At 32.2% G+C, this 20,931-nt stretch overlaps 3 protein-coding genes and 3 non-coding genes across 7 annotated transcripts; 5 read left to right on the top strand and 1 right to left on the bottom strand.

Moving 5' to 3' along the window:
- Positions 1-947: 947 nt before the first annotated feature.
- LOC110605645 (cyclin-SDS) lies at positions 948-5,811 on the bottom strand. Its single transcript, XM_021744281.2, has 7 exons — positions 4,638-5,811; positions 4,193-4,360; positions 3,192-3,358; positions 2,450-2,578; positions 2,123-2,303; positions 1,840-1,884; positions 948-1,442 (listed from the first exon to the last, which is right to left on the bottom strand). The coding sequence occupies exons 1-7, from the start codon at positions 5,709-5,711 to the stop codon at positions 1,410-1,412; spliced, it is 1,797 nt and encodes a 598-aa protein (XP_021599973.1). The 5' UTR covers positions 5,712-5,811; the 3' UTR covers positions 948-1,409.
- A 658-nt stretch (positions 5,812-6,469) lies between these two features.
- LOC110605662 (small nuclear ribonucleoprotein Sm D2) lies at positions 6,470-9,264 on the top strand. Of its 2 annotated transcripts, XM_021744308.2 has the most exons (7): positions 6,523-6,620; positions 7,472-7,542; positions 7,975-8,030; positions 8,149-8,167; positions 8,340-8,417; positions 8,566-8,670; positions 8,773-9,264. In XM_021744308.2, the coding sequence occupies exons 3-7, from the start codon at positions 8,026-8,028 to the stop codon at positions 8,887-8,889; spliced, it is 324 nt and encodes a 107-aa protein (XP_021600000.1). In that variant the 5' UTR covers positions 6,523-6,620; positions 7,472-7,542; positions 7,975-8,025; the 3' UTR covers positions 8,890-9,264. The 2 variants fall into 2 exon arrangements, with proteins under 2 accessions (XP_021599999.1, XP_021600000.1); XM_021744307.2 differs by lacking the exon at positions 7,472-7,542 and having other exon boundaries at positions 6,470-6,620.
- On the top strand, positions 6,700-6,788 carry LOC122722328. The gene has a single exon (XR_006349296.1). It is a non-coding gene; the product is annotated as a small nucleolar RNA Z159/U59 (small nucleolar RNA).
- On the top strand, positions 6,910-6,992 carry LOC122722327. Its single transcript, XR_006349295.1, has one exon. It is a non-coding gene; the product is annotated as a small nucleolar RNA Z159/U59 (small nucleolar RNA).
- Positions 7,431-7,514, top strand: LOC122722329. Its single transcript, XR_006349297.1, has one exon. It is a non-coding gene; the product is annotated as a small nucleolar RNA Z159/U59 (small nucleolar RNA).
- A 6,860-nt stretch (positions 9,265-16,124) lies between the features above and the next one.
- LOC110604992 (vacuolar iron transporter 1) lies at positions 16,125-17,391 on the top strand. Its single transcript, XM_021743274.2, has 4 exons — positions 16,125-16,460; positions 16,550-16,635; positions 16,725-16,839; positions 16,927-17,391. Exons 1-4 carry the CDS (start codon positions 16,222-16,224, stop codon positions 17,222-17,224), a joined length of 738 nt encoding a protein of 245 aa, XP_021598966.1. The 5' UTR covers positions 16,125-16,221; the 3' UTR covers positions 17,225-17,391.
- Positions 17,392-20,931: the final 3,540 nt, after the last annotated feature.

Genomic DNA, 20,931 nt, shown 5'->3' with positions numbered 1-20,931 from the left:
GTCACATCACTCACCAATTCCTCACAACTAGGTCTAACTTGGCAAATTAGGCTCAGTAGTTTATCCTCATCATTCTCAATTAAACTAACCACTTCACAAAATGCTTGCTGTCCAAAATTACTCTGGCTGATAAGCTAATGAGTAATATTCATGGTATTATTGTATAAGAACTGTTCAGTAAAAAGTGACGGATAATAAAGGTCCCATGTTACGGAACTTCCATTGATCAAGTTTACTTTGAGGGAGCAAGAATCCGAACTTAAAACAAGTTAATTGTTAATAAAAAAATATATAAAACCTAACAATCGGACAGGGAAATTTTAGGTAAAACTCCGGAAACAGCAAGAAGAATAAATTTGAGAGATAAAAATTAAGATGTATTAACCATTAGTGAGATATGATAGTATGTAAACGTGACAAAGGACCTCAGGAAACATGTCATTATCAAATCTCCTCATGGATAACCTTCACTATCATAGATACAATAATGAAAAAATTAATGACATTTAGATCATACCTCCTATGAAATACCTTCTTTTTTATGTTTTGTAGAACAAAAATTTTTATTTGGATCGGTTTATTCTATATTTAAAATATATGTATTACTATATATTTTATATCTTGAATTTATATAAATGATTTCTAAACAAGAAAAATCTATATAAAATCTAATTAATATCTTTGCAAAAATTGGATGACCTATATATATATATATATATAATTTTTTTATTTCATACTTAACAATTAATTAACAAAACCGATTTGTTTCTTCCACATCTGAAATCAAAAATCTATTAATCAAGTCAGTACTAAATTAAACATACGTAATTTATTATTATCTTGATTATTTTTTATTATGTAATATTAAATTAATATTTATACATTTTTATGTTATAAGTTGAGGTTGAGGCGAGTCAATATCATGAATAAACTGATCAAGTAAAAGGCTGAGTGTGAAATTTAACCATATTACATTATCTTTACATGCCAATAGCATTATGAAGAGATGCACATATTTCCCTGGATACTGAATAACTATACTAACTGTTGGAGAAAACATATAGAAGCAGAAACAGTTTTTCTTCTACATCTGTCGTTGCTTGAAAATAACAGATCTTTTGCAAAAAGAATATATGGAAAAGTTGATTCCTGAGAAGAATCTTTGTACTCCAAATTAACACAAGCCAGGCAACTGAATGCAGACTCCGGTTCCTGCCTTTATGGACAGATAACGAAACAAGATTTCTCTTCTTTCTAGTCAAGTTGAAAAAGAATCGGTTATGTAAAACCTATATTTTATTAGGATATACAAAAGCTATCAGTTTTCACTTTACCATTGGCTAAGATATATGAGTAGTGAATGTCAATGAACAAAAAGTGGGAGTAGAATGTTCTGTCTTCTAATCTGTCTAGTTTACATACTGTAGCAGCCACTCCATTGTCTGCCAAAATTAACATATGATTAAAAAAGTTAAGAACGATCCTGTAAAAACATGTTTTGGAAATGCTTTTGAGAATTGTGACCAGTTAGAATACATCAAAACCTTTCTATATAAATATAAATTTTGTCAAAATCCTAAATAGATTGCTGTACTCCTTGTTTAAAATAATTTTTTTTTACAAGAATTCAATTCAATTTCTTTTCTATCAATTTTGTTGTTTGAATGAAAAATTTTTTTTTAATTGATAAATTTTGTATTTTGAAAAGAAATAAAACTATGCCTTGATTTTTCAAGATTCATTTAAATTCTTTCCTTACAAATGAATTATGCCAAACCGAGAGGTAAAAAGGAGACGACAAATTGATATAATTTTATGTCATAGCTGTATCCTTTTTACCTTCATGCATTCACGCAAGTCATTTTCCTTTGTTCTCACATGAACCTGCAAAATTACTAATTAATTAGAATGTCAAACTGTATTCTTCACAATATAAGAATGGATCAGTAATGCTAGTCCAAACAGTAATGAGTTGCCTAGGATGAATCCTTAGTGTGTTAACATCCTGTATCAGATTGAATTAAAAAAAAAAAAAAAAGAAAACCTAAATCAACCTAATTTTGAAGTTACTGACCGGGCCTAAATTCAAGGATACGTTGTTGCTCTGCTTAAGTATTTTTACCTCAATGACCCGTTGGTAGGATTCAATTTGATCGCTTTCTAGAGAAGCCAAAATCACAAGTCCCGCAGCAACTGTTGAGGGCCAGTACCGAAGATGCTCATGGTCCGATAAAGCTAACTTTGCCAGATATCTTGCCTTCTTCTCCACCTTCGCATCAGCTCTAGCAGCTTTCAGATAGAACCTAAGATCCGTTAATACGAACGTAATATATTAAACTCTTCCAACAAAATTTGCCTTTATGAAATTACAAGAGGAATTCAAGTTTGCTTCTGTATATAAGATGCTAATCTAGTACTAGTTAATTGATAAAATGGGAAAGGAAATTACCACATGAAGTTGTGGATGGTGGGCAAGAAGCACTGAAAGTTGAGTACCTCCTGCACCAGCCACTCCATGGCTACAACCTCAAATCTGCTGTATGCACTGCTCTCCATGGGGAAATTCTTTTGCCTCACACTGAAATGCCCGCAGTAAAAGTAAGTTCATGGATTCCCATATTGGCCAGTACAAAATTTTCATTTAGCTATAATATTATCTTTGATCTTTAAGTGATGACATTCGCTTGTGATCTGGCCATCAAATAAGTAGGAGAACATTCGAAGGAACGGATTAATCAGGATGATAAACACGATGTTTCATGTTGATCAGTCAAGTTTGGATTACGAGTTCATTTCAGCCGCGGTCCTATAGCAGGTTCACGGAAAAACGTCTAAAACTAATATAATTAATGTCTTCTAAATAATAGTGTGTTTTCGGAATTAAGAGAAGGGCATAAAATGATTATATTGAGCGAAAAATTGTCGATCAATCACAGAAAGAATATTTTTGTCTTGGCATAATCTACCTATAAGCTGAAATTCAATTTTCTCCTATTGAATTTTGTGATATTTGATTTCTGCATGATATGATCCATATTAATAATTGTGAAGAAAATCTTGCTTCTGATCAAATCTAGCTGTCGATAAAAATAAAACAAAACAAAACAAAGGCTAGCTGGTACCTTTATTTTCAATCCTTAATTATTAACCACAGCAGTGGTAAAAAAATTGAGGCAAGTTAAGATAATCACCTATTGTAGGGCTGATTTTCTTCAATTCTGGTGGCCAATGTAAGGCACGCTATTCCAACAATCTGAAGGCTTCTTTTGTTCTTGAAGAATCCTTTGCTTAGGAACCTATCCAGTAGACTAACTCCAAGGAACGTTGTCTCGAGCTGAAACTCCTTTGCGGTTGATTGCTGCTTACCCAAAGTAACATGCAGCAATAAATGAATGAATACTATATGTAATCTGATAATGCAATAGACAATCCATTAATAATAATATAATAATAATAACAACAACAACAATAACAATAATAAAAATACCGCAAATCCCACCCAAAAGAAGGAAAAATGCTTATGGTTTACTCCCAACCATGGGGAAATTAGAGTTACTCTTAAATTCTTTATTTTACTCGTTGAAATCGCTTGGTAATGGTCATGCCAAAAAACAATGCCGTTGCAAGTCTTTCGGGTTATAGGAATAGTGCTAACGTATACCATGGAGGTACAAATTTCGTCCTACGTGTTTTTCACTAAGTTGAAAAACGAGAAAGCATTTCGCAACTAGTTCAGTCGCGAAACAGTTCAAGTTGCCAAAGAACAAAAGCGATCTCTCCAGAAACATTTCTAATAGTTCTCTTGCATAACCAATAGAAGAAGAGAATCAAGTTTTCTATTGCAAAGTGATCCAGTCAGGTCCTTCATATACTAGAACAGTATGTCAAGCTCTGCGAGAAGAGGGCACATGATGAGCAGTATGAAAGCTCTACATGCAACACCAGATGCCCTTCCTCTGTGACGTGTCACAAGTAGATGGGATGTTCTCTGGTAAATGTTACCGTAGAGAATATTTGCTCCTATAACCGAAAGAACTTGCCAGCTATCATCTTACACGTTCTATGAACGTGAAATATTGGGACATCTAAGTAAACTGTCTCTAATCGCCGCATGAGCGCAAGTAAATGTTAAATACGCCGATGAGCTAGCCGATGAATAAGTTACCACTTATCAGGCTGGTAAGGAACTCACCTCAACAATCCAGTGAACCATCTGGAGCCGTTGCTCTAAGATGAGACTACCGTACTCCGTCGTGGAGCAATACAACTCGACGTAGTCGTGCAAGAATAATTGCCTTCTTTCTCTTTCCCGAAACCTTTGGTAGCTCTCTTCGTCGTCCTGAATTTCGAATTTCACAAACTGGCAATTGAACAATTACATATTAAAATCAATGTGTTTGGCTGCCTAGAAAGGAGGGCAAGCTACGGTTTCCTAAAAATGGCAGCAGACATATAGAGATCGAAGCTAATTGGAATACTAAAAAAGAGAATTTAAACTAAAACTACTATAGAAATTATGTTTGATTTTAAAATCATTAAATAAGAAACTAGCCAAACGGCCCTGTTTGTATGACTGGGAAATTCCTGAAGAAATCAGAAAACGATGTGCCTAATTCAAAAAACTGGAGAGAACTTACGCTGGAATGTAATAGGTACTCTGCTTCAGTGAACGGGCATCTAATCATGTCTAGGGGAACGCTTGATCGCGAGAATTTCTGTCTAAACTCGAGCAACAATGAGTACGTTTGCGAAGGAGGAGAATCATCAACCGATTTTTCGGAAAATTCGCTTCCAGAATCGAAAAAAATCGACGGCGTGTAATCTGAGAATTCGATGTCGGACGAACTCCCCAGGAACACTTCAGATTGCAGCTCCGAGAACGCCGTCTCATGACTAGAAGAGTATTCCGTAACAACGTCGTCGTAAGAGATGCGCTCCGCACAAGCGAGATCCGCTTCGACTGCTCCCAAGCTCTTTGGCTTTTGTTCCACTACGGACTCGTCGATAGAGAAGGCATCGTGTTTGGAAATCTCAGAGAGCTCCGTTTCTGTTCTTTTGACTCTTTCAATCGTTCCATGTGATAAGCAAGACTCTACACCGGAAACAATAGAGAAGGTGTCGTTGTCCTTACCCTCCGACGATATGTTCTCCAAGCTTTTACCATTGAAACTTAAATTTTGGTGCAAGGAGGAGATCTCCGATTTGGTAACCGATGTAGAACCTTCACTAATTTGAATTTCTTTTGAGTCTTCAGCTCTCTTCTTCAACTTCGAACTTCTTCTCTTTCCGGGAGCAACACAATCAACTCTGGATTTCGACTCTACACAAGACGACTCACTGACTTCTACTTCATTTTCCTTTCTCTCGTTCTCCTTCTGCTTATAGTAAGATCTCGTTATTCTTCGAAACGGATCGTCTTCAATCTTCTCAATTCCTTCGGTTTCACGTAATTTTCTCTTAGTTGCACTAGATTTGAATGTAACTCTGCTTGAATCGCAAGACAGTTCATCTCCAAAGTACAAACTGGGGATGGAATTTACCGAGAAAGCATGGAAACCTTGGCTCTTTTGTGGAGGAGCTGATCTCAATCGAGATATAAGAATCGGAGAGATCTGCCAGCGGATTCGGCGAGGACGTTTGGTTCGCTGCTTCTTCGTGATGTATTGATGTGGATCGAGTTTTGGCTTGAGTTTAGTCGTTCTGAGCTTCATTTTCCGGTTTCAAATTCGAAAACCAGTAGAGAAACTGTGTTTTTCTGTTTCAGGGGACAGAAGGGTGGTGCTGTTGAGTGTTTGAGTACTGAGTTGTACAGTGCGGAGTTGAGCAAAAGCCGTTATGGACGTTGGTACTTTTGAGTGTGACAATGAGTGGTGCGGTGGTGGTTGGGTTTTTATCTGATGTGATTGAACTCACGTGAGATCCATTCCCACACGTTGCACACGTCGATCTGGATCGTTACTCCAGGTGGATTGACACTTCAGATGCAAGGTTTTTTTTTTTCTTTTTTCTTTTTTAAATAATTTTATTAATTCTAGACAGAGTATAATAATAATAATAATAATAATAATGATACATGTAGACATGTCCTATTTTTTTGCAACAGCAATATTAATAATTTATATAATATTTAATATTATTAAATATAAATAAAAATATATAAAAAATATATAAATATTAATATAAAAATATATATATTTTTATATTAAATTAATTATCTATATAAACGATTTTAAACGATATATATTTATATATTAAATTTAAATTCAAATCAAAATGACTATTTTTTAAATTTAAATTTATTTTAAATTTAATTATAATTATTCAAATTCATTTTATTAAAATACCATCCGTCCAATACTTAAAAATATTCATCTGTTGCCATCCTTAATCTTAGTGTCATCGAAGAAGAATATTGTGGCCTGACCAAACAGAGCCCAAGCCCAATAAGTAAGGGCTTTCGTGCAGACAGACACTTGTGTAAATGGCGGAGGCTAGGGTTTTGCGGTGAACTCACTACTGAATGCAACAAGCCGCACTATAAAATTGCCGTCTAGTCCTCTTTCGTTGGATCTGAGGTGCAGGTGCTGGTTCTAACCTTGCTCATCCAAGCTAAAACCCAGGTATGATTGTATCTCTCTGCTGATCAGTGCACTTGCAATTTTAAGTTTTGATTATGCTGTTTACTAGATCAGTATAGATGTCTCTAATGATGATGATTAACTTGAAACTTTCGTTCTTCTGAGAAATCAACCATGTGGAACACATATGGAGACCTGAACTGAAGAGACATCTTTTTTTTCTCTTTTGAAATTTGTAAATTTTTTCTCCTAGCTTGCCAATTGGGGCTTTGTGTCAACTGATTATCATTGCATAATATGTTTCAAATGAGTTTTAAATGATCTTTGAGTTGCCTCTGAGGATGATAAGTAGAATACTTTCGTTCTTCTGAGATTTTCCATGCGGAACCTTTTGGAGACCTGAACTGAAGAGGCTTGATTCTGATTTCTATATTGATATTCTCGACTGTTTGGAACTGGACCTTTCTTTTGTACATTTTGTATCTGATTTCTATGTTTTTGTTACGTTTGTAATGCATTTTTTTACCTGAAAATGGTACCCTGTTGAAGATTTGTCAAGGGTTTGACAATGTGGCGATTGAAGATATTGCCCATGGCTTTGGGTGTCTTGTTTTGAATTAAAACTAACTCACAAGCCTTTACAGTGTTTGTTTGGTTGATTTATATTTTTTCAGATCCATTATTCATCTCCCCTGTGTTAACTGTTGAGAACTAGAATTCATTAATTTGTATTGCATTTTTTCATTTAAGAAATTTGAATTTCAATTTTAAATCCGAAATTATCTGTCTCAGTTTTGAGTTTCCAGTTGTCTTATTTATTGCTATTTTAGACATTGAAGATCTTTTTTCCCTCTCTCTAATGATGTGGTTTTTAAAACTTTCGTTCTCCTGAGCTTGTTAATGCTGAAAAATTGTGGAGACCTGAGCTGAAGAGTTTTAAAGAAGATCTTCAATGTCTGATCTGGTTAGTTATTATTTTTGTTTTGCACTATTTAGTATCTTATGAAGTAAGAAAAGCAAATGTTGACCACTGGACAGAATGCAAAACTAAAAATATAGTATTTGTATAATAAAACCTAGTAAACATACTAACTCAGTATTGATTTGTTGGCCTAAAAATGCCAAAATTAGCTTTCTATATATTTTTTAGCCTGAAGGAGAATAGATGTGATATTGCGTTTTCCTGATTGACAAGCTCTTTTACAGTGCCTTATTTTTTTTTGTTGTCATATTTTCAGATTTATGGTTTTTTGACTTGTTTGTTGTATTGAACATCAGTTGCTCATTTTTATTTTCAATGAAACCCTAGTTCCTATCCATATGCCAGCTTGGTGCACGTCATTTTAATAATAAATTTGTTTCTTCTCTAATTAATTATTGCTATTCTCTTGTTTAGTGCTGGGAATATTTGTTCGAGACATTGTAAGAAGGGTCAAGTGCTTTCAAGATGAGGTAACTCCTTTTTCTATCCCAACACTTTTCAGGTTTTTCTGTTTTTGGATAAATATTAGAGCTGTTTATTTGCTTACTTGCTAACTATCATTTATTTTGTTTTCTTCTTCTCTTTTAGCCGGCCAATGGAGGAAGAGGTAAGATGTTTTCCTCTCTCAGATACTCTGCTGTCTGTTCTTCTTTTTTCTTTTAATTTTTTTCTTGATTTTTATTTAACTGATCATAGCCCCTAGATAAATTATCAAATTTGGGGGGTAGTTATGAATATTTCTCATGTATGCTTGTCTGATTCTCTGGTAATTGCTGCAGGTTACCAAGAATGAGGAGGAGGAGTTTAATACAGGACCCCTTTCAGTACTAATGATGAGTGTCAAAAATAACACTCAGGTAATGTTAAGTCTAATTTGAGCAAATTGTATGACCTTTTATCTGATTCTGTGGTAAAGCTCAGTTGTGGCTTCCTGTACTAATTTGAACCAGTCCTACCATCAGGGTGCCTCACTTAAATTTGATTTGTCATACTGCACTTTGGTAGGTGCTCATTAATTGTCGGAACAACAAAAAACTACTTGGTCGTGTTAGAGCCTTTGATCGTCATTGCAACATGGTTCTTGAAAATGTCAGGGAGATGTGGACTGAGGTGGGTCTTATTTTAATGCTTTTTCCTATTTATGGTTGTATCTACTTTCAAGTACTGTTACTCTTTTTTGTTGGTAATATGCATGGATTATATTTTGTTTAGGTACCAAAGACAGGGAAAGGCAAGAAAAAGGCCATGCCAGTGAACAAGGATAGATTCATTAGTAAGATGTTTCTCCGTGGAGACTCTGTAATCATTGTTCTTAGGAATCCCAAGTGAGTGAGAGCTGCTTCGCAATGAAAGGGATCTTGTGAGGAGTACAAGTATATTAATATATCTGAAGTGGATATTGGCTGCTGTTATTGTCACAGCAAAACTTGGTTTTATGCCAGAGCCTTTCCCCATTTCAGAAGAGTGTGTTTCATATGGGCTGTAAAACCAAATTTAGTTTCTCTATGTAGGCAGTATAGCTGACATGTACGCATGGAATCAATACGACTGGTGTCGAGTAGTTACAGTAGGTACCCCTGTTAAGTTGCGATTACTTTGTTGTTGACATTGTACCTGGTAGGTAGTTATTCTCTTACCCTCTCTCTCTAATGTCTTGAATTAGTATAATTTCGTTTATGAAAATATCATGGCCCGTTATCTCAAGCAGCTCATCATGTGAGATGCTCTACGGTTTTAAACACATTGCGATTGAGGATTAAATATGAGACATTGTAAGAGCAATTCAAGTAATCACCGAGTTCAACCGATCTTAGCCTTAATTGAAGTGGAGCTTTACCTGTTATGTTTCGCATCTTCAAAGGAGTTTCTTATTGTCGGCAGCGTCCGAGTGAAAAATTTTAGATCATGGCAAAGACATAGCACTCATGAAAACCTCTCAACCTCAGGCTTTTGCTCCAAACATTAGATGTATATACACTTTTAACGTCATATACCCACCCAATGAGACAGGAGAAGGAAGCTTCACAGGTGAATGAGAGACCTATGCTTAGGGTAGGAGGAAGATTACCGATAAAAAAAAGTTGCAGAGATTTTAACCTAGTGGTAGCTTCTTGTATGTCAAGTCATCATTCATGAGTCATGATCACTGATCTTCATCTTCAGGTTTAAAACATCTCTCCTGAAATTAATTAAGCTCCTTTATTTTAAAGGCAACATGATTTTTTTTTTCTTGAAATGAAGTTTTCATTAATTTTAAGAAAGATACATGAGGTGGAGTATGATGAGGCCAAGCCCATACAACCAAACACAATGAAACTTGAAATCCAACAGCAAAATAAAAGGACTCGATCCGGCCTTAAAAATCGCTGCACACATCAACAGCTGCGAGACAACACCATCTCCTCATAAATCAGTTGAAAAAGGGTAAGAGTTGGTTTATATTCTTGACAGTAACAATGATGGTATATTATGTAAATATGTCGTTTTAGTTAATGCAAATGAAATTCATTTTATTTTGCAAAACGAAACCAAACTCTATACATTTTTTTGCCCTTTCTTTAATGGAGAAGGTACAAATGGGAGTACGTGGAGTCGACACACGTGGAAGGTTTTTTAAGTAAAAATGTTGAAATGGGAAGAAAATTATAAAAATGATATTGAAAATTGAAAAAAAGTAGTAAGCACGCGTCCTCCACAAAAAGCCAAGGAAAATAGTGGAAAGGGCAATTGGTAAAAGTAAGCAGCCACCCCTTCCACTTTGGGAACCACATTTCCATTTCCATTTCCATCATCAATGTTCCAAACCAACCATGCCTCTCCACCTCCATCTCATTATTATTTTTTGAAAAACTTTGTATTTAATTTTATAATATAAAAAAATTTATTAATTAATTTCTCAATTTTAAAAAATTTATTAAAATATTTTTAATATTTTATAACGTCTACTTATTATTTTTTTTCATTAATTTTAACTATTTAATATTAAAAAAATTCTAAAATACTCATTGTTCAACTAATAACTTTCCATAGTAAGTTTTTTTTATAAAAATTATTATTATTATTTACACATGTGCTGTATAAATTCCTTATTCCCACATTCTTTTATTAATTTTAAGAATAATTTTGTAATATAAGTTTTATAATCTTTTATATAATAATATGAGCTGAGAATATATTTTAAAAAATATTACATAAATTATTTATTATTATAAATATATTAATTATATTTTTTAAAATTATGTGAAAAATAAAATATTTTTTTGTAATAAAAAGGCTCCACCAAATAAAGATTCCCATTCACTGGACAAGCTAGAGGATTATAAAACAAAATTCTTTTAATATATTTTCTTATTTTAACATGTTTTCAATTTTGGAATTTCTCTTACCAATCATATATATCATTTTAAAGTATTTTATTAAGAAAAAAATGCAAAATTTTTTTTGAAGAAAAATAAAGCACTTTTCTCTATTGGAGAAAAGTGAGAAAGAGGATGAGATTCTTATCTGAAAGTGGAGTAATAAGAGCAAGTGTGGTGGGTGGAAACTGTGCATTGGGACCATTTTCAAAAAGCTTCAGCAGCCAATCTCTTGCATATCTATATCCTGATGGGCGTGTGCTTCCCACAAGCATCCCCAATTATTAGATTTATTTACCAATTCCATCAAAGCAACTCTTCTACTGTTTCTTATTCAGATTCCACTTGAGATTGCTTTCCCCTTTATTAATTGTGCAATTGAATACCATCATCTTCATCTCTAATTCATCAGCTTAAAAGGGTTCTACATTTTTAGGTCTGTTTAACAATTACAAAGAAAGCTTTTTTTTAATTCAATCCATAACAATATTTCAACCTGACAACACATAAAATATAGTATCATATAAAATTATGTAATGTGTATATTCTATTTTAGTGGCTATAGAAAAATTAAGATCGAGAAATTGCTTAAGATAGATTAGGGCGTTTGAAACCTGTTCGGAAGAATCAAATCGAAAGTATAATTTCAGAGATTTTGTAGTTTTGACTTTCGACGCCACGTTAAATAATACAATGTCTTAAATGCGTGTATTTTAATATCTGACTTAGTATATATATATCAGGGCAATAGTATGATTTTAACCGAGCTAATAATGAATGAGATATTTATTCATTGTTAATAAACCGATCGAAAAAATATATATCGAATATATAATTATCTAGTTTAAAAAAATATTTACCAAATATATCCTATACGAACGAAAATATAAAAAATCTCACCCCATAAAAACTTAATGACTACTGGTAATCAAATTGAATCTATATTATTCATATTCATCTATTAATGTTCAACCAAAAGACTTAACACAAACATGTGATATGTCCTTTAACTTCCTAATTCATAATTACCTTTATTTATTTTTTTAATCAATCATTTAAACTTAATGCGTCTAATAAAAATAAGAAATATAATAATATATTTTATTATAAAATTAATAAAAATAATTAAATTATACCTACATCCAGCTAGTTAAACGAAAATTTAAAAAAATTAATTATTATTAAAAAAATTTCATATACATGAAAGTGCATAAATTAATTTATATACTCGATTAATATAAAGTTAAAATTTTATATTAATATGTATATCCTACTATATTTTAAATAATATTTTTTTAATTCGATAGATATATACTCTTACTGTAAAAGAATGATTGGTTGGTGGTTGCCAATTTGTGTGGGAGAGTCAAAACTCATGTGTATTGTTGTTACTATTTGCTAATGTGAACTCTGATCAGTGCCATTTCAATAACCTGTTGAAAAATAGTCTGCTCCGATTTAAAGACCAAAGCATTCCGAGATTTCCAAATTTACCGTAAGATGAAACCTGCTAACTGAATCAAACCATCATAGTCTCCATGAGGCTAAGAACAAACATAGCTCAGACTATAAAGCAATCTTAGAAGACTGATTTAAAAGGGAATATCATAATCTCATAGGTGAATGAACCCAGACAGCAACCACTCTTGGACAACCAAAAAATAAATGAAACATTGTTTCTTTTTCGCTAAACAAAGAGGGATCAAAAGTGTGAAATAAATTGCAAAAGGAAGAGGCGAATCTTTAGAGGAAGAGACACTTTCAAAAACCTTTTCTAAAAGAGAACATTATTATAACAAGATTGGGGACCTGGATTACCCTTAACAAGAGGGTTGTTAGATCTGAACTTGGATCGTCTACAATGACTAGCAAAAAAAATCAGATTTAATTGTATATCTGCCTAACTTATCAAAATACCAAATAATCATGTCCTACTTTAGAAATAAAATGATGGGAATTGATAAAATACCTTTTACTATTGGAAGATCAAAATTTACATTTAAAGTTTGAACATTTTATCTCCTTGTTTCATTATTGAACGGATGTGAGACGAGCAATATTGATGTCATGATTCAGCTTTGCTCTTGGAATCGACGGAAAGATCTCAGAAATCCATTTGTCTTATTTGCAAAGAATAGAATTGCCATCACCTATATGTCATCTTGCACCCAACTGAATAAACTCTCTACCCCAGAGAATACTTTGCTATGAATGTGAAAAATATTTTCCTTTAAGAACATGACCCAGAAGAGAATTTGGTTGGGATAAAATTCTCCAGCCTTGCTTCGCCTCTAGCATTTTGTTGAAACTTTCTAAATCCTTGAATCATAACCCACCTTTGCTCTTCCTGTCACATATTTTGGACCAAAAAACCAAATGGAATTTTTTCTCATTCTGTTTTTGGCCTACCAGAATTGAGAAACAATCCCATTTACTTCCTTACACAGTGACACCGGCAGCCTAAAACAAGAGATAGCGTAAATATGTATTGTCGAAGTAATAGCTTTAATAAGTACTTTCTTACCTCCCTTAGACAACAACTCCTTTCACCTTGCACGTTTAAGAGCAATTCTGTGTTTGATAAAATCAAAGACTTGTCGCTTGGATTGAGAGATGGTAGCTAGTAATCTAAGAAATTTATCATATATATCCACAAGAGAGATGCCCAATTTATTTGCTATTTTGTTTTTCAAGCAAGGCAGAGTATTGGAACTGAACATGATAGAAGATTTTTTATAATTAATATTTTGATCACTAAATTCCGAATACAGTCCGAGTAACTCGATAATAATGTCAGCCTTTCTTTATGAGACTTTGGAGAGAAGTATGAAATCACATGCAACGAGCAAGTGAGTAATGGATGGCCCATGTTTGGCAGCTTTTAACCCTTGCAAGCAAAATGTTTTAATGATATGAGAGAAGCCTTCTGCACATAAGAGAAAGAAATAAGGAGATAGATGATCCCTTACCTAAGGCCTCTGAAAAAAAAAAGAAAAAACAAAATTTATAACCATTAATTTGAACAGACATAATTACTGTAGTAACACATTGATTGATTCAGGAAATCTATTCACCATGAAAATTAAATTTCTGTAGCATATATTGCGGAAAAAACTACTCAACATATTCAGAAGCTTTGCTCACATCTAACTTTAACACCATTCTATAATTCTTTCCATGCTTTTTTTATGCAGACTATGTATGAACCCATGGCCAAGAAAAATATTATTAGAAATTCTTCTCTTTCATCATCTGCGATAGAGTTTAGGCTGGCCTATACTAAACAACAAAATAAGTAGACAACAGATAAAAAGCAAGGCTTGTGGCAGCCACGCGTGGATATATCCACTTTAACATAAAGATATATATTCTTTTCTTTTTTCTTCTGTGGACCTGTGCCAGACACACGCCCAATAGAATCTCGTGAACGTGACTTGCTAGTGCGGTTCGGTTTGATTTTACTTCTCATTAAGAATTAGACCAAATCAAATGTCATTATATCTTTTTTTTTTTTTTTTTAATAATTCATTCAGTCTTGTTTTGATTTCAGTTGTTAAGTTAGCTTTTGATAATTTAATTTCAGTTTTTTTCTTTTTTTTTTCTTTTCTTTTATAGACCTGTGTCCCACACACGCCCTATAGAATCTTTTGAAAGTTAACTTGTCAGTGCGGTTGGGTTTGATTTTGTTTCTCATTAAGAATTATACCGAATCAAATATCATTATATATTTAAAAAATTAATTCAATTTTTTAAATTTCAGTTTAATTTAATTTTTATGTTTTATTTCCAATTTAGTTCTTTATTTCTTTTGATTTATTTTATTTTTACTTTTCAAATTCAATTTTTTATTCTTAAAAATATTTTATAAGATTACGACGAAAATAAAAAGAATAAAATCACTATTAAACATTTAAATTTAGTTGTGATTTATATTATATTATACCGAAAACTAATTATTATATGTATTTAGGTTATATATTTGATTAATTAATAAATAATAAGTAGAGATAATCATAATAAATTTTATATTTAAATTAATAAAATGCTTTTAAATGGGTATAGCAACGACTTAATATAGGTAAAAAATATTCATATACTAAAATATTTTATAACTTTCTTCCACAAAATATTTATAATATATTAAGTTAATATAAAATATGTTAAAGTTATTTATTTCATTAATTTAATTTATATCATGTTTCATGATCTGAAATATAGAAAATAGAGTTTATAATGCGGTTGCAAGCTTGGATAGAGAGAGATATTTCTCTCATTCTATTCCTTTTCAATTGTCTGCTAGTGATGCTTAACGGTCTCTCTGTTACAATGTCACATGTCCCTGTCGTTCAGGTCATGCGTTAAAATCCTTCTCTACGTCAGACGTCAATTTAATTTCTTTCAGCGCGCATGCAGGGAGAGCTGCAAAGTGACTGGACTTGCTGTCATTTCTCATATCACATTATCGGACTGGACTTCTTTTTACTGGACCTAGATTCACGAACAATCCAGCCTGCCTCGCGTATTTGAGTCAGGGCTGAAGAGACTGGACCGGTCGTCCAAAAAAGGCTTCGTGGACTTTGAGTCAGTGCTGTCTTCTTCGACTCGGCCTTGCCCAGGGGTGGTGAGACCCGACGGTCATTAATGTTGATATAAAATAATCACATTTATAAATTCTGTAATCACATTTATAAATTCTTACATCGTCTTAAGATTTAATTATATTTTATTAATCAAATGTGATGATCGCTGGACCTCTGACATTCGGGCCGAGGTCGAGTACCGGAGAGAGAAACAAGCCCAAAACCCAATTAGAGTTCATTAATCAGATCGACCTATCAACATACTATTCAATTCGCGCCTAAGGCAAACCAGGCTGACCGAGGACCCGGATCTGTCAGAATAGAGTCTAGCTCGTTTGATGTAATGGAAAATAGGAGAATAGGTTCGGTTATACCGCGACTCTATCAGCACGCGCTCCGGAGGAAAGTTAAATCGCCGCCTGACGAAGATGAGCAGACAAATCTGTCTGTAAATACGATTTTACATGACCGGGAAATGGGACTCACCCAGACTAAGTTTATACACAAAATCCTATTTTCCCTAGTTCTGAACATCAGAATGTATATAGATAAAATATGTGTAAAAAATTTCCTTATTTTCAACTATTTGTAAATTTTCCTCCTATATATACCTCCTTTCTCATGACTTCATTCCAAGAAACAGACATAAAAAGATAGCTATCTGTTGAAACAGGGTGGTTTTCACGGATATTAAAGTTCTTACTATCAATTTCCGAGACTTATTAATGGCAGAAAATGGGTATAATGATCTAGAAAAGCAGAAACCGCTTCTGCAAGAACATGAAGAGAAACACTTTACTTCTAGTGAGATTGTCCGTGACATCATTATTGGAGTCTCCGATGGACTCACTGTCCCTTTTGCCCTCGCCGCTGGCTTGTCCGGAGCCAATGTCACATCGAGTATCATTCTCATAGCCGGCATTGCTGAAGTTGCCGCCGGTGCCATCTCCATGGGGCTTGGAGGGTATACTTCTTTTTTTTAGAACTGTTTAAATATCTTTCATTTTCTTTTTCTTTTTCTTTTTTTTTGTTTTCAAATATCGGAGAATGCAGGTACCTTGCAGCGAAAAGTGAAGCTGACCACTACACGAGGGAACTAAAAAGAGAACAAGAAGAAATCATCAATGTCCCTGATATAGGTTCACAGATGCTTCATCTTTCATCATCATTTTAAACAGAAAAGAAAAATAAGCTTCTGTTTGGGGTTCTTACATTGATCTCTCTGCAGAAGCCGCTGAATGTGGAGAAATATTAGCAGGCTATGGAGTTGAGCCACACGAATACGAGCCAGTGGTCAATGCTCTCAGAAGAAACCCTCAACACTGGCTCAATTTCATGATGAAGTAAACCTTTCCCTCTTTCTTTTTCAACCCATTTCACCTGAAAATTCTATTTTCTAGATCCTCAATGAGAAAGAAACGATGATGCAGGTTTGAATTAGGACTGGAGAAACCAGACCCAATGAGAGCATTACAGAGTGCACTGACAATAGCCATATCATACATCATCGGAGGATTGATACCACTTTCGCCGTACATGATCGTCCCGGTGGCCAGAGAAGCAGTTGTTGCGTCGATTATAGTGACGATTCTTGCATTACTGATATTTGGATTCATTAAGGGTCACTTTACAGGTGATCAATCTTTCAAGAGTGCGATCCAAACTGCCTTTATAGGAGCCATTGCTTCTGTTGCTGCTTATTCCATAGCTAGGGTTTTCCGAGTTTGATTTGGATCTCAAATTTTCCCTCTTTCTCTATCTTTTGCTCTTTAATCTATCTGGAGTTTAGCTTTGTGTTGTCATTGTTAATTTAGTACTTTTTAGGGACTGTTATTGATTACCGGATAACCTGCTTTTCCCATTGGCACGTGCAATTATATTTTTCTTCGGCAGTTCATTTTTTTCCTTTTTTTTTTTCTCAAAACCTTCAACATCTATTTGAAAAAATATGAGTTTTGTAAAGTAGGGCGTTTAAAAGGAAGGAGTAGTATAAGTTTCTTAAATTTTTAAGTAATTAACTAATTCATCACTATTTTAAATTTAAAATATTTCTATATTTTATAAAGTTAACTATTTAATTTTTTATTTAAAGAAAATTAAAGTTGCCTTTCTTGATTTGTCTCCATGATTATAAAGCATTTTACTCGTTTAAAAAGTTCAAATTCGAGTCGGTGTAACTCTAATATTACTTAATTATTTGAGTCCTAATAAAATATAAACATTATAATATTATTTTAATAAAAAATAGACTATATTTCAAAATATGTTAAGAAACGTTCTCCCTCTTCTTCATAAATATTACTTGACAAAATAAAAATACCTTTCTTTTTCAAATTTGGCAGATCTTAATTGCAGAGTTTTTTTTCTCTCTTTTAAAATTACAAGTCTGAATACAAAAAATGCTAAAAATTCTTAAAATTGCAGATAAAATTATAAGTCTAGATATAAAGAAAGGCTAAAGAGCCTAAAAGATAATTGAGAATTAAAGGTATTCGATAAAATAGATTCAAGACTAAAGAACTAGAATGACTGATCAAAACTAAAAGGCACAAAAGGTAACAAGTCTACATCCTAAAAAAAAAAGAGAGAAATATATGTGAAATAGCATATTACTTTAAGGCATTACATAAAATATCATGCTCGAAGAAGGAGACATCACATTACCTTCAATAAAGTCTAAGACCATCACATTACTAGATCTAGACAAATTCAATAAAAAAACTCAAAATATAAAATAGGACTAATAGGTCAAATAAAAAATTATTATATGGGAGATTTATAGATTTAAAAAAACTTCATACAATTGCTTAAAAAAATAATAAAAGACCTCAAAGAGGAATAAAATCTCAAAGAGAAAGTCTCTCTCAAACGATATAGAGCGCAGGCCACTAAAATTAGATCGGCAGGATAAGATCTGAAAAGATAAGGTCGGAATGGCAAACTAATAAAATCAGATCGAAAAGGTAAGATCATTAAGATCATGTCAGAGAGATAAAATTAGAATGATTAGTTCAAACATTTCATAAAGAAGACTACCGAAATAAGATCTCCGGACCATGAATGTAAGACCTCTAATTAAAAGCCATCAGAAACAAGAACAAAACTTTTTCATATTATATTGAGAAATTAATTTATTGAAAATTTTTTTATTTTTATAAATATATAGTATACTCTCTTAATTCGATGTAAGTTTGGAGTGGGGTGTCTGATAAGATAATATTATTTTAACTAAAATGGTAGCCTCACTTCAGAATATGTTAAGGGTAATTCTCATATTTTTTTCATAAATAGTATTTAGAAAAGATAAAAGAGGATTCATTTTTTCAAGGCTGACAGACTATGATAAGAGAGTTTCTCTCTCTCTTAAGGGGTCTTATTCCTCCTATGAGAAAGAGAGCTCCCTTGTATTTAATTTTTTGCTTCGGCTTCTTCTTTCTCTTCTCTTATCTTTTTTTTTTTTTTTTTATATCTTCCACCATTAAAATTTTACTCTACAATTTTCAGATTTGACGTCAACCTTGAAAAATCTCCAACTTTTTAAAATTGGTATAATAATTTATATTTTTATTTTTTTTGAAATGGGGGATGGAGATTCGAACCTGAGATCTATCAGGTTTAACCGGATGCACTTACCATCAGACTAAGTCTGGGAGTGCAATAATTTATATTTTTAAAATTGGTTGCAATTTTATTTAATATTAAAATTTAATTTGTGATAATTAATCGAATAAAATTGCAAGCAGTTAAAAAATTCAAATTATTATCTCAAATTTAAAGAATTAGATCAAGTAAAAAAAAATCGAAAGCATGGAATTCTAAAAGCAATAGGCTCCCATTCTCAAAAAAAGTTTCCCAATAGATAGTAGCTCAAGAAATAATTGTGCTAACAAGAAGATATTTTGAGGGTCGAGGCAATTGAATTAGATGTGGGCTAGGCTGATGAAAAACTGAAATTGGCAATTCCGGTTCAACTATTGGTTTGGAACCAAAGCTTAGATTTAGTTCCGGTTCAACCATTGGTTTGGAATCAAAGCTTAATTTTAATTTTATTATTTTTTAATGAGGGTGTCAGATATTAATCATTGATTAATTTTATACAGACTTATACAAGTGATTTAATTATTTTGTATATCAAATTTTATATGGACTTATATAAGTAATTGAGTTATTTTTATATCAAAATGATTGATTAATTTAATATCATAATTCAACCATTTATATTAATTTTTATATTTTTATATTTTTTCCAAGTGGGATTCTGAAGAAATTTAATTTTTTCTTAAGTTATTTTAATCTGATTTAAAGGCCGTTATTTATTTATTTATTTTGATTTCAATAAATCTACTTTTGAAAAGCTTTTATATCAGGTTCATGCTGTACTTCCGTAAATTTGATTCAACCCAAAAACCAATAATTCACATAATTCAAATCTTAACTGGCCCGATTCCACAGCCACGGCTAAGCTGAACCGGCAGAGATGGAAATTAATATGGGCCTGTGGTTTGATGCTTTTTTAGGAAGAAGCCTAAGGTCTCAGGCACGGCTCGATTTCATGATGAAGAAAGTTTCTACCAAAAGCAATTTCCCTATCAAATTACAATTTGCCGCTTCAAAGTTTGTAAAAATTACATATTAGTTTATCTATTTTTAATTTAAAATAATTATGTCATTTTTTACTAATAAAACATTATTTTTTCTAATAAAATATAATTTTTGTTTTATTTTTTTAAAACATAAAAAAATAAAGTTTAATCCAGTTAAAAATTTTAGAAAAAAGACAAAGTTAAAATTGAATTGCATTCGATATTGTAAATAATTAAGTTTAGGCGAATTTAAACTTTATTCTAACAGTTTTTCCATGCAATACCATTTTAGTTGTTTAGGTTTTTTCAAATATATAATTTTTTTTTCTCTCTCACATAACAATATCATCAATAATTTTTCTATCATCAAAATTAAAAATAATAATAAAATTATAAATGGTATAGTTATATTTTCGACCATAAGTAACTTCCATTCTCCAATCTACATAGCTATTGATTTTTTTATATAATATATTTTAATTGTTTAATTGTTTTTAAATATATAATTATTTTTTCCTCACTCACCTAACAATATCATAAATAAATTTTCTATTACCAAAATTAAAAAAATCATAATAATAAAATTATAAATAATTTACTTATACTTTCGACCATAAGCAACTTCCACTCTCCAAACTATATTGCTATTGATTTTTCCACGCAATCTATTTCAGTTGTTTAGTCTTTTTTAAATATATAATTATTTTTTGCTCACTCACTTAACAATATCATAAATAATTTTTCTACCACCAAAATAAAAAAAAATCATAATAATAAAATTATAATAATAATTTTTCTACCACCAAAATAAAAAAAATCATAATAATAAAATTATAAATGGTCTACAATATT

The sequence above is a fragment of the Manihot esculenta genome, chromosome 17 (assembly GCF_001659605.2).
Source record: "Manihot esculenta cultivar AM560-2 chromosome 17, M.esculenta_v8, whole genome shotgun sequence".
Taxonomy (NCBI): Eukaryota; Viridiplantae; Streptophyta; class Magnoliopsida; order Malpighiales; family Euphorbiaceae; genus Manihot; species Manihot esculenta.
The sequence above is the reverse complement of the archived record's forward strand: the minus strand, read 5'-3'. Positions and strand labels throughout refer to the sequence as shown.